The following is a 12,027-nucleotide window of genomic DNA, read 5'->3' on the forward strand; positions in this document are numbered from 1 at the left end:
CACGTCTCTCTTTTTGTCTCAATTACTCTGTAAGGTCCTTGTATTTTGGAAATTTAGTTTTTATTTTGAGATGGAAACAAATAAATGTTCATGTGCTTGGGATTCTAACAGCCAGCATTTAAATTTCCTCCTTGGAGAGCCACACTTGAAGGTGCTGAGATTTGATTTTGCCAATGACTCATACAGGATATGAAAGCCCAGCTCCCTTCTCTTGGCTCAAGGCAATGCTGGGATGTAACTTACACACCACAGTACCTGTGTCGAATCACTTGCTCACAAATCCTTATCTCAGGGTCTGCTTCTGCTGAAGGTGACCTAAGCTAGTAATTTTCCTTAATTCATATTAAAAACACTATTGGGTTTTCTTAAATAAAAATTAAAATACTTTTACTGGGAATACAGTTTAAATGGGCCACAAAACTTAAAATTGCAAAAAGATAAGATTCTAAACCATAATGATTTACCTAAACTGTCAACTCTTGTCAACTCCTTTCCCTGTCAGGGGTACATGATGGATCTGACATCTCATCAGGGACGGGTTGGTAATGTTCTACAACTGGGAAGTCAACTGGTTGGAACAGGGAAATTATCAGAAGATGAAGAAACTGAAGTACAAGAACAAATGAATCTCCTAAATTCAAGATGGGAATGCCTCAGGGTGGCTAGCATGGAAAAACAAAGCAAGTGAGTCTTTGCTTTTTAATTCCTAAAAATAGCAAGTTTTGGAATCTTACTATTATTTTGATGCAGTTTCTTGTTTGAGTTAGGAGTCTCAGTTTGTTCCTAAAGCATGCAGCTCTTCTTCAGGGGTCATTTTGGTTGGATTTTCATGTCTGTTACCTTTTGGTTTTCACTTTTGTAATTGAAGTGGAGATGTTGGATAGAAGGACCATTATTTACAGAACTATCCCTGAAAAGTTGCCAAAATTCTTGCCATAGTTAATGTTTTCCAAGTTTTCTCCAAAAATTAAAATGTGAATATAGAAGGCGCGGAAGTATACACAGGAAACTCTGCACATAAAATCACCTATTAGCTGCAGTTGACAGGCAACTTCTCTTCTGAAGGAAAAGCTCTCGAAATGTTAAATAGTTTCTCATATGTTTATGGAAATCCTCTTGGAAAAAAGTTTCTCATCTGTGTTTGGAAATCCTTATTCACATCGGGTATGGTTGTGAATTATTTTAAGAATATATTGACTTAATCAAAGAAGAATTTTTGAGACATTTCTGAAAATGGCATATTTCTTGTAGAGGTAACAAGTAGATCTCATCATTCTGGATGTGTTGCTTTGATTTATATTGTTAGGTGTGTGTATTCATGTAGAGCCTATCGAGACAAGATAGATTTATTTTTAAATGAAAAGAAATGAAGTGCCAACTGTGGATTTGAATACATTAAGCTAGAGAAATTGTCCAAGTGCCTTAAGTTTACTTAGCTATTATTTATGAAGATTAAAAGCTTTAAAACAGAACCAAAGAAACTCATTAGATATGCTGGGAGGATTGCCATTCCAGTACTAAATTATTGTGTGACAATAGAGAGGGGGAAAACACATTTTTAAGCTCATGTCTTTTGAAAGAATAAATAAGGCATACATAAGATAGAATTTCTACAAATATTGGCATTCCAAACCAGGAGATACTAGTTTATGCAAATTGACATATTCCCTGCCTAAAGGAGAGGGTTACGATAGTCATATTATAACTATTGAGTCTGCCCCCTCTCCATGCCCAAGGATCAACTAATTTACTCCACCCATTTATCATCAAAAATCATAAGATATAGAGCCTCCTACTTGTGATCATGTGCCAACATTCTTTGGGTTGCAACTTCTTTTTTTTTTTTTTGAGGAAGATTAGCCCTGAGCTAACATCTGTGCCCATCTTCCTCTACTTTATATGTGGGACGCCTGCCGCAGCATGGCTTGACAGGCAATGTGTGTGTCTGCACCCGGGGTCCGGCCTGGTGAACCCCCGGCCACCAAAGCGGAACATGCGAACTTAACTGCTGAGCCCACCGGCCGGCCCCCAGGTTACAACTTCTTTTTGCACTGATCTGTGCAACTTAAACAAAGCAACCTTGGACAAAATTTGCGTCTTTAAAATGAGGCCTCCTCCTTTACTACCTTTCCCATAGTGGCGCCACTGTCTTCTCCTTCGTGCATTCTATCTTTCCATCTTCTTCTGGAGGCTAAATACCCCATTGTTCTTCACTCCCTTTTTTCAATAGGACTAACAATATGGCATTAATTATTCGTACTAATCAATTAATTAATTGCAACTTGAGACTGAGTTCTAAGAGAAGGTGAATTCAACCTAAAATTAAAATCCCAAGTTTTTAATCTCTTATTATAACATTTTTAAAAAGGTTAATTAAAAAAATCCCCGTGTTAAAGGGAAATCTACTATTAGATGGTGGATAACAGTGTACACACAAGCACACACACCTGTATGTCTGTGTGCGTGTGCATGTGTGAGTATACGTAATTTTCTCACCCCCATCCCACTGGAGGATGGGCAAACTAAAATGGCAATATCGCTACTTAGCTAAGATTGACATCAAAAAATAGTTTGTCTTTAGAGAAGATTTGGGGATTTTGTTTTGTGTTTAAGCTTTTAGAATGATTATCAAGAAGGCAAGGGCAGCCTCTTAGCTCGTATAGCTTTTGCTAAAACGTAGAGTTTTAAAAATGAGACACTAATATGGAATCACTTGTAGCACAGTCTTTTCTGGACAATTTGTTGAAATACATAAGTATTATTTAAGGAAAGCAAATTCAGAAATCTCCTTTGAATTTATAAATAACAGTAAGTCTTCCATACCACTTTCACTAACTTTTTGTGTGTTCATGCATAAAACCTATGACATTCTAAATGAGATAAGCCATTATGCAAACTATGCTGAACCTGATTTTTGATCCACATTTTTTGAAGGAAACAAAAAGCTGATTATGACAGTAGGATGTTGTCAGTATTTCAAAAAATAATAGTTCTAGGTTTTATTGAATGCTTTAGTAAATTGCTATTTGTTCAGTTTCTATTATCATGGTCATGTTGATGATTAGCTTCAATTTGGAACATCGTCTCTTCTTTCCAAACACATGATTACTTTGGAGAAGGAAGTCATAGTAAATTGCTAGTAAGCAAAAATGGATTCATCCACACCTCTCCTCTTTCTCTCCCAAAGGGAGGGTGTGGACAGACCTAGTCAGAAGCCATCATCCCTACCTAAGTGTAGATTTAGTGTTGAGAGGAATGATAATTAAGGTTTGACTAGGCATATGAGATATAACTGCTAGAATTCTTGTTTCAATCTTATAGCAAAATTTTTTTAAAAAATTGATTGGGAGTACAGAGAAGCTTATAACTAAAATCTATGAGTATTTATACTTAACAATTATAAGTATTATCTACTAGCAATAATCAAATTATATTTTATATATATTCATTGTGATATATATAACACTATGTATACACATACACATATAGATACACACACATATTAACAAATATTAATGGAGTGCCTTGAGATAGACACATTTCAAGGCGCTGGGGACACAGAAGCGATCCCAAGAGGGAAAGTCTCAGATATCATGAGGCTTATACTCTAGAGAGGCTGACATCCAATATAAAAAGAACACAAGAAAATATCAGATAGGAATAAATTTTCTGAAGAGATTAAAAGGTAATGTGATAAAAGTGTTTGAGGGTCTACTTTAACCTTCGTGATCCAGAAATGTTTCTGGGGTGGTACCATTCAGGTGGAAATTTGAATGATAAGAAGGAACCACTATTTGTAGATCAGGAGGAAGAACATTTCAGGCAGAGAGAACAGCCAAGGCAAAGGCCTTAAAATAGGGATGGTTTGGCTTGTTAGGAGAACCAAATGACCAGCATGAGTGGAGAGTTGTAGGAGGGAAGGTTAGATAACTGAGGTATGAGATGGGGTTGAAATATAGGTAGGGGTCTCATGATGGATGGCAGTGTTAATCCGGGTAAAAGATAAGGGCTTTGAGTTCTAGGTTAAGTGTAAGAAAAAGCCATGACAAGGTTTTAAGTAGGGGAGAGACAGGTAAAGGAAATATCAGTAATGCCACTGGAAGAAGAGAGGACACTTATAAGGTCAGTGTGATAGCCCAGGTAAGAGATGCTTGTGTCTTATGCCAGGTGGTAGTTGTGAGAATACGTGAATGTATTCTACTATCTTAGCCCAATAGTTAATTTATAAACCATTCCTGCTGTATTTATTTTAGTTCCTTTTTTGCTTTTTTAACAGTTAAGATGCTTTTTGCTTTAGAAATAGACATTCTTGCCTTATACATACAGATGCTACCTTTATTCAAGTTGCATCTAGGAAATACTATTTCTCCCATAAACCATTAACAATTATCAAACAAAACAAAAAAATTAAAAAGTATAGAGGTAAGAAAATTCTCTTATTTCCTCCTTACCCTAAATCTACTCTAATTTGCCTAAGGGATAAGGTCTCACTTTCTCAAACACCTATTTATGTGAACTGGGGTAACATACTTCCCCTCTATGATCCTCAGTTACTGATTTATGAAACAGCAGCAGTTTCCTGTGTCTGGCATGCCTCTAAAAGATATTGTCTGAGATAGGGTATGAAAAAGTAGTTTGTGAATGCAAAATTATTACAAAATGTAAAGAATGATCATCATTATAAATAAAGTGGCTAGCCGTGGATTAATTATTTTAACCATACTGTATAACTTTGCCTCATATATATTTTCACTCCTACTTCCTCCAGCTAGTTCTAATTGCCTCATTCATTTTTTTTTTCCAAAGGATATGTTTCTGGATGTTTTCTATGGGGGGGGGGGGGTAAGGGAACATGAGCAAGATGATTAAAATTACATTTGAAGTTATAATTTTACAACTGAAATATTTGAAAATAATGCTTGCAAAGGGTTGTCAGTAAAAACAAAGCCATATGGCTGCTTCTCCTTCCCCTCTTCCTCTTTTTGCTCCATTCTCATATGATTCTTTCCTTATTAATTTATTTCCTCTCCAATTCTGATACCTTCAGAGATGTGAACTGATGTTGAAATGAAAGCTAATACAATAAAAACGTTTAAGATATCTTTAGCCACAAATGACTTTGACACAAACATCCTGCTATTGGTCAATTATAAATCTTTAACAATGTTTATGAGATTGAAATGAGAGAAATAAGTGCCACTGATTGCATAATTAAAATATGCCGCAGAATAGCCTTTGGGTGGTGGGAGGTAAGGGAGAGTGAAGAAAAAGACAAAATTTCCAACTGTGGAAGTACAAGAAGACAATTGGCATAGGGACAACAGAAGATTTTCTTCTCTAAGAATAAACTAATTAATTTGATTGAAAAATGCAACCTGCAGAGAGCAAAAGAGATTTACTGACATTTCTACAAGGACTCATAAAGATAAGCACAGCAAGTTCCATCAACTTCTCTGATAATTGTGGTTAGGACAAGCAGGGGGAAACGAAAACCTTTGAGATGGTAAGGGAAAAAAATGAAAGCAAGTCAGTAAGGAGGCCAAGTGAAGTTATGTTCTGGTTTACATCAGCAGGAGGAGAGATATGAATAGTATCTGGGTGAAAATACAAGCCATAACATGGGAAATAATTGTGAATCACCATCAACACTTTTGACTGGAGAGAAAAACATGTCTAGAAAATCTGGCTCATCTTTGTTTTTTAAATGTCTGTTCCAATCTTGAAATGAGATAACATATGTGTGAGTGAATAGAGCAAAGCAGGTGCTGAACAAATGGGTAGCTTGTTTTCTCCCAAGTGAAGTGACTAGCATAGTGTGTATATGAATATATGAATGAATGGATGAACAAATGAATTAATTTCTTTAGGTAGTTCCAATCTGTCAAATGAATTTGTTGCAATAGAGATTTTAACAATGTGTAATCTCAAACTTTTACTTGTGATTTTATATCACAGTTTCATTAATTCACTTTTTCATTCTTCCCATAATGTTAAAATAAGAATTCCCTGTAGATCAAGGTGGTTGAAGGACCAGCAGCAACAATGTGACCTGAGAACTTGTTAAAAATGCAGACTCTCAGACCTCACCCTGATCCACAGAATCAGAATCTGCAATTTAACAAGATCCAAGCTGATTCCTAAGCACATTAAAATTTGAAAAGCTAGTTGCCACAATTATAAAATAGTATAAATTCATACTCCTTCTTTGTAGACCACTAGTTTCAATATCTTCTGTTTCTATTTTTCTATCAAGTGAGGTGGGGCAACCATTTTAACTTTCTCAGAAGCTCCAAAAATGGTGCTTGTAATGTCTCATCCAATCCTCAAATGTTGATATCATCTTCCATGGGTGATTAATGAAGTAGCAAGATCCTCATGCAAGAATATATAATAGAGACAATATGAAAGTATTGACAATTAATTATTGGACTAATAAGTAAGAATTATTAACATACAGTAATTTGGTTAGGTTCTAATGGATATGGACATGGTCATTTTTTTCTGTAAATAATGTGCAGTTAAAATGTGAGCACTCCTTGTTCCAATAATATAAAGTACGTGACTCGTATAGTTTAAATTGTAAACAGGAAAGCCAAATCTCTGGAATTCATAGAAATGAGAGTAGCATTTTTTGGAGCAATGCTTTTTCACAAAGATAAATAACGACAATTAGAAAATTGACTTTAATCATTCATTCATCCATCTAACTAACAATTCTTATCTGCTATGTTCCCAGCACTGTTTTAGATACCAGGGAAATATCAGCGAACAAAGCCGACTAACTCTCTCTCTAATTGAGCTTGCATTCTTAGTAGGGGAAGACAGACAATTGAGAAATAGGTAGATAATATCAGATGATGTTAATTGATAAAAAGGGAAAAAAGGCAAGGAATAGATTTAGAGAGTGAAACTGTGTGTGTGTGTGTTATTATAATACGTGGTCAGTTAGAGAAAGCCTCTCTGATGAGGTAAGCCCTAAATGAAGGGAGGGAACAAGCCATGCAGATAGCTGGGGCAAAGGGAAGCAAATAAAGATCCTGAGGCAAGCTTGTGCTAGCTGTGTTTGAGAAACAATGTGCCCAGAGTTGACAAAAGGTAAAATGATGACACTCTCATTTATGACTAAAAAATGATTCAAATTAAATTAATAGCCTGTCTCACAGGAGCAGATTTAATGGAAGTTGACTTTTTTCTTTTTTGTGAGGTAGATTGGCCCTGAGCTAACATCTTTGACAATCTTCCTCTGTGTAATGTGGGATGCCACCACAGCATAGTTTGATGAGCAGTACTAGGTCCACGCCCAGGATCTGAACCTGCGAACCCTGGGCCACTGAAGCAGAGCGTGTGAACCTAAGCACTATGTCACTGGGTGGCCCTGAAGTTAACATTTTTATAATTTTAATTCTGATATTTTTAATTGGGAAAGTATTTATATTTTTGTACTATGTCTTTTAATATTTGATTGCTAATTGATACCACTTGTTCATTCAAGAAATATTTATTGTGTGTCTAGTATGTGCCAGGCACTGTGCCAGATGTTATGTAGTGATATAATTTTTGAAGTTGAGAGTAGGCTTCTATTGCCATGTAAATGAATATCATCTCAGAGTGTCAACATTCCCCATTCTTACTAGAGATAATTTAAACAGTCTTCCAATCATTGTATTTAGTAGTCGTCCTTGGTTTGTGATGACATCTACCAGTTTCTTCATCTACTTTGTAAGTATTTAATCAGGAAGACTGAATTGAGGCTTGCCATAATGTACTTACCACAAGAATCTTTTGCACCCAGCCATACAGCTTCTTTATTACATTTATGCTTTCAAAATGCAAATGAATTTGTTTGCATTTTGAACTTTAATCTTGCTCTGGATAGTTGAAGAATATCAATAATTAAACTATTGTTGAGCTGTATGGATAGAGGAATAAAGTAGATCAGGATTTTGAAAACAATGGCACCTTTTTGCTTCACAGAATCCTTTATAAATACAACAGTATTTCTCACATTCCAGTCAATGGGCAAATAAATATGAATACATGTTTAATTTTGAGGGAGGGTTGAAAATTTTCTTTCATTTCTAGTTGTTGGATGGGGAACTTTGCAGATGAACTTTTTCTAAAATATTTATTGTGAGGCTGTAGACTACAAACTGTGGCCTCCAGGGTATAATATAATGGTAACTATCAGAATTAGTGGGAACTTTTGAAAAATGTACATAACCTGCTCTCCTTGGTTTCTTCCCTGGCCCAAGATGCCAGTGTACCAATTGGTGGGCATGGAGTGCTTTAAAAAGGAGGATAGACACATTAGTTTTAGGGGAAAAAAAACCTCATTATATGATTCTGTTAGACCCTTGCCTCACTTCATTCTCCAGTGGAAGCTGTTATACTAGTGACTAGGACTTATAGACAGAAGACCACTGTCTGGTGTCAGGCTTTGCAGACGGGTCTATTAAGATGTGATTAGGACTTGGAGGAAAGAGGATGTTCTTACTGAGGTAAGGAGGTGCAGGAGGGTAGGAGGGATTAACCATCTGCACAGATGCTGAGGGTTCACATTCAGAAATTTCAAACGGGAACTGGCAGACACTGATGGTAGAAGTAGTGAGGGTAAATGTGGTAGGGTGGAGGTGAAAGTGATAGTGAAAGTCTTACACATTTGGGGTCATTGTTTTTATTGGATTCTCAGTTTTAAACCTTGCATTTCACAGGGCATCTCTTGAGCTTTGATAAATGTTACAAACCTAGAGAGTTGAAAAATACTAATGCGCTTCATATGGCCCCTTCATTACTGCTGTACAACAAAAAGCCTTTACATATGTTTGTACATGCCTTACTAAAACTTTTCTTTTAAAAGAAATCAATGTTGCTTTTCTATTTTAAAGCAATATTTGCTTTTTCTGGCCTACGATAGATCATGTTTTCGGATTCCTACATTTAGTGAAAGCCATAAATATTTAAAATATCTGGTCCTTCATTTTATCTTGTCACTGTATGTTTGAGGGAAACTAGGTCTCAAAGTGTATTCTGGTTTCATTCGTTAGTATAAACCTCATGCTAAGAACAATTGTCTCAATAGTAACAACTGTACTTTTCGTTTTGGTGAGAAGAAAAAGTAAAATTATCTATTAATGACAATCTCTATAAAGTTCCGCTAAATGACCTTCTTTTTTCTTCTATTTCTCCATCCTGATAACCACTGACATAAATGTCTATTGTCTGACACATGATAGAGCTAATTTGTTATTCATAAATAAAATTATATTTAAAAGTCCCAAATTGTATAACGTCAAAATTACTATTTAATAGGTAATTTACTACTTATATAGTATTATTCATTTATAAATAATTGGGCAAAGACATTTCTATGCTTCATAAACCTGCCTCCATGCTCTCTCCATCATCTGGTTCATGTCAATCCTGATGTGGCCATGCTGCCTGGGCTCAGCTACCCAAATGTTTGCCACTTGTGAGCATCCAGGGGCTGAAGTAAAAATTATGCCTGAGTCCTGAAAACTAGCACAGTCATTTTCAACCTTAGATGTTCATTAGAGTCACCTGGCTGGAGACAAATTTCACTAATTTACCTTTTTGTAATAATTTCAATAAAATCTGTTCTTAAACATTACCTTCATTAATCAGTTTGTTAATAGACTGAATGAAACAGAAACCTATACAAGGGGATTAAAATAACAACATATTTAAGCATAAGTCAGCATTCTGGGAGCAGCTAGCTGCATGTAAACCCTTCCTGAGCTAAAATCAAAATTATATAATCTATTCATTAAAACCATTTTGCTAAGATTTCGTGCCAACAGTTTGAATAAGTAAATTAATTCTAGTTTTCATCAGTGTGATTTTAGTTACAAAATGGCATGCATTTGAAAAATAAGAAATGCATTAAAAATTCAGTTTCTCTGATTCATGCTGGTAGCACTCCCTTAAATATATAGGTTTTATTTCCAACTTAAATCATGGGATTGCGTTTTGCATGTATAACTTGTTAATTGAACATCACTGGTGATTCTTTTGTAATCTAGAAATTCATAATAATATTTTACCGCCTTTCACTAGTTGTATTTCTTATTTGAGAATTACATATAGGCAAGTAATTATAAAGTCTAGGAAACTGGGTCTGAGAACCTGTCTTCCTAAAGAGCTTACCCCTCTTGGTAATTTTTAATTGTAGTCCACCAGGATTTATAAAGTCTATACTTTCATATCTTTATTACTGTAGTGCCTAGCATATAATTATGTTTTGTAATATATTTTTATACATTGTTTATAATATATTGCCATAAAGTCCAAGAAACAGTATTAAGACTATCAAATATAGGCTGAAATTAATGAAAACATGTATGATTTGGGCATTTATAATTTTGAAGAATGCTATTCATATTTATTGCTAGACCTCTTAACTGAGGATATCATTCCTTACAAATATTGTATGATATAATGAAATGGTGTGGATAAGGACTTAAATAGGATTTGTTGCTATTGTCAATCTAATTATCTGTTGGTTTAGAGCTGTGCTGTCCAATATGGCAGCCACCAGCCATGTGTAGCTATTTAATTGTAAATTTAAATTATTATAATTAAATATAGGTAAGACTTTGGTTTCTCAGTCACATTAGCCATATTCCAAGTGCTCAGTAGGCACACATGGCTAGTGGCTGTCATATTGGATGGTGCAGATACAACATTTACCTCATTGAAGAAAGTCCTATTGGAAAGTACTATTTGGAGAATAAATACCTTCCCACATTCTAAGAATTTCTATAAAGCAAATCCTACTTTCACATTGATTTCCTTCATGTTCGTAGGCATGTGTTTCCACAGTGGGGTATGAGGTGAGAGACAGATCTCTGGTAAAATTATTTGAAAAATAGTATTCCTTAGGATGCTTTTTACTGCAACTAACAAATAATTCAACTCAAAGTGGCTTATACCATTACTCCTTAAAGTGTGATCCATGGACCAACAGCATTGACATCCTCTGGGCACTTGTTAGAAATGAAGAGTATCAGGCCCCTCCCCAGTCCTACTGACTTAGAATCCACAGTCGGACATACTCCCCAGGTGATTCATCTGCATATTAAAGTTTGGGCAGCACTGGCTAAAACCATAAGGATCTCCATTATCTTATATTACAATATATTCACAGATGGGGTGACTCTGGCGACCATTAAGTCTGTGCCTTCATTGTGCCACCACCATCCCAGGTTCTTTCAGTTTATCGGCTTTTCTAGCCTCCTTCTGTCCTCAGCTGATCTTGAAATTGGAAGATGGCTCCAGCAGGTCCTAATGTCATATCCTCTCATGCTTCTTTCTCTAGATTTTGTCAGGACCATCTCCTGTCTGGCACAGTTTTATTCCAATTCCACTACCTCCTCTCTCTATTGCTAGTCATATATTTAAGCGTCATTCTTCTTTTGCTTTTACGTCCCTTTCTAAATGACCATTTGAAAACCATAAAATAAAACCAAGAAAAATGCAAACTCTTTTTTTGCCTGTAGGTGGTAAATTTTTATTTTATGGATTTATTCTATGAAATTTCCCTAATTTATTTTCATCTTTAGAATGTTAGTTGGAAAATTTCTCTTATTTTAATAATGTTTTATGTTGAACAATATGAAATTGTCGTTTTCATAGAATAAAAACTCACATATCAGCAACTTCATATGACTCACCCCAATACAGCATTTTATCCATAAAGAAGGAAAATAATTAGAGCTTAAAGCATAGACTTGAGTTACAGATAGCTTACCATTTGTATACTGACTTAGCATGTCACAGAGAAACCTTGGGCAAGTTCTTTAACCTTTCTAAGTCCCAGCATTCTCAGAAATAAAATAACAATAGTATTAACCTCAGTAGGTGATAATGAAGACCAATTGTAGTTATTCGATATGTCTCAAACACAAGTCAGTCATGCTCCTCCTTCACAATTTCTTCCATACCTATACTCTTATTTATCATTACATATTTAATACTTTTTCTTAAAATGAGTTTTTACTTGGCTTCATC

General features: G+C 35.3%; 1 protein-coding gene across 9 annotated transcripts in view; it reads left to right on the plus strand.

Moving 5' to 3' along the window:
- Positions 1 to 12,027, plus strand: part of DMD (dystrophin) — a 2,273,580-nt gene that overhangs the window by 855,731 nt on the left and 1,405,822 nt on the right. For all 9 annotated transcript variants that reach the window (XM_046672830.1, XM_046672828.1, XM_046672833.1 and 6 more), the window contains one exon: positions 503 to 684. In XM_046672830.1, the coding sequence (XP_046528786.1) occupies positions 503 to 684 (182 nt within the window). The remainder of the gene's footprint in view (positions 1 to 502; positions 685 to 12,027) is intronic.

This window comes from Equus quagga, chromosome 10 (genome assembly GCF_021613505.1).
Source record: "Equus quagga isolate Etosha38 chromosome 10, UCLA_HA_Equagga_1.0, whole genome shotgun sequence".
In the NCBI taxonomy this organism is placed as follows: Eukaryota; Metazoa; Chordata; class Mammalia; order Perissodactyla; family Equidae; genus Equus; species Equus quagga.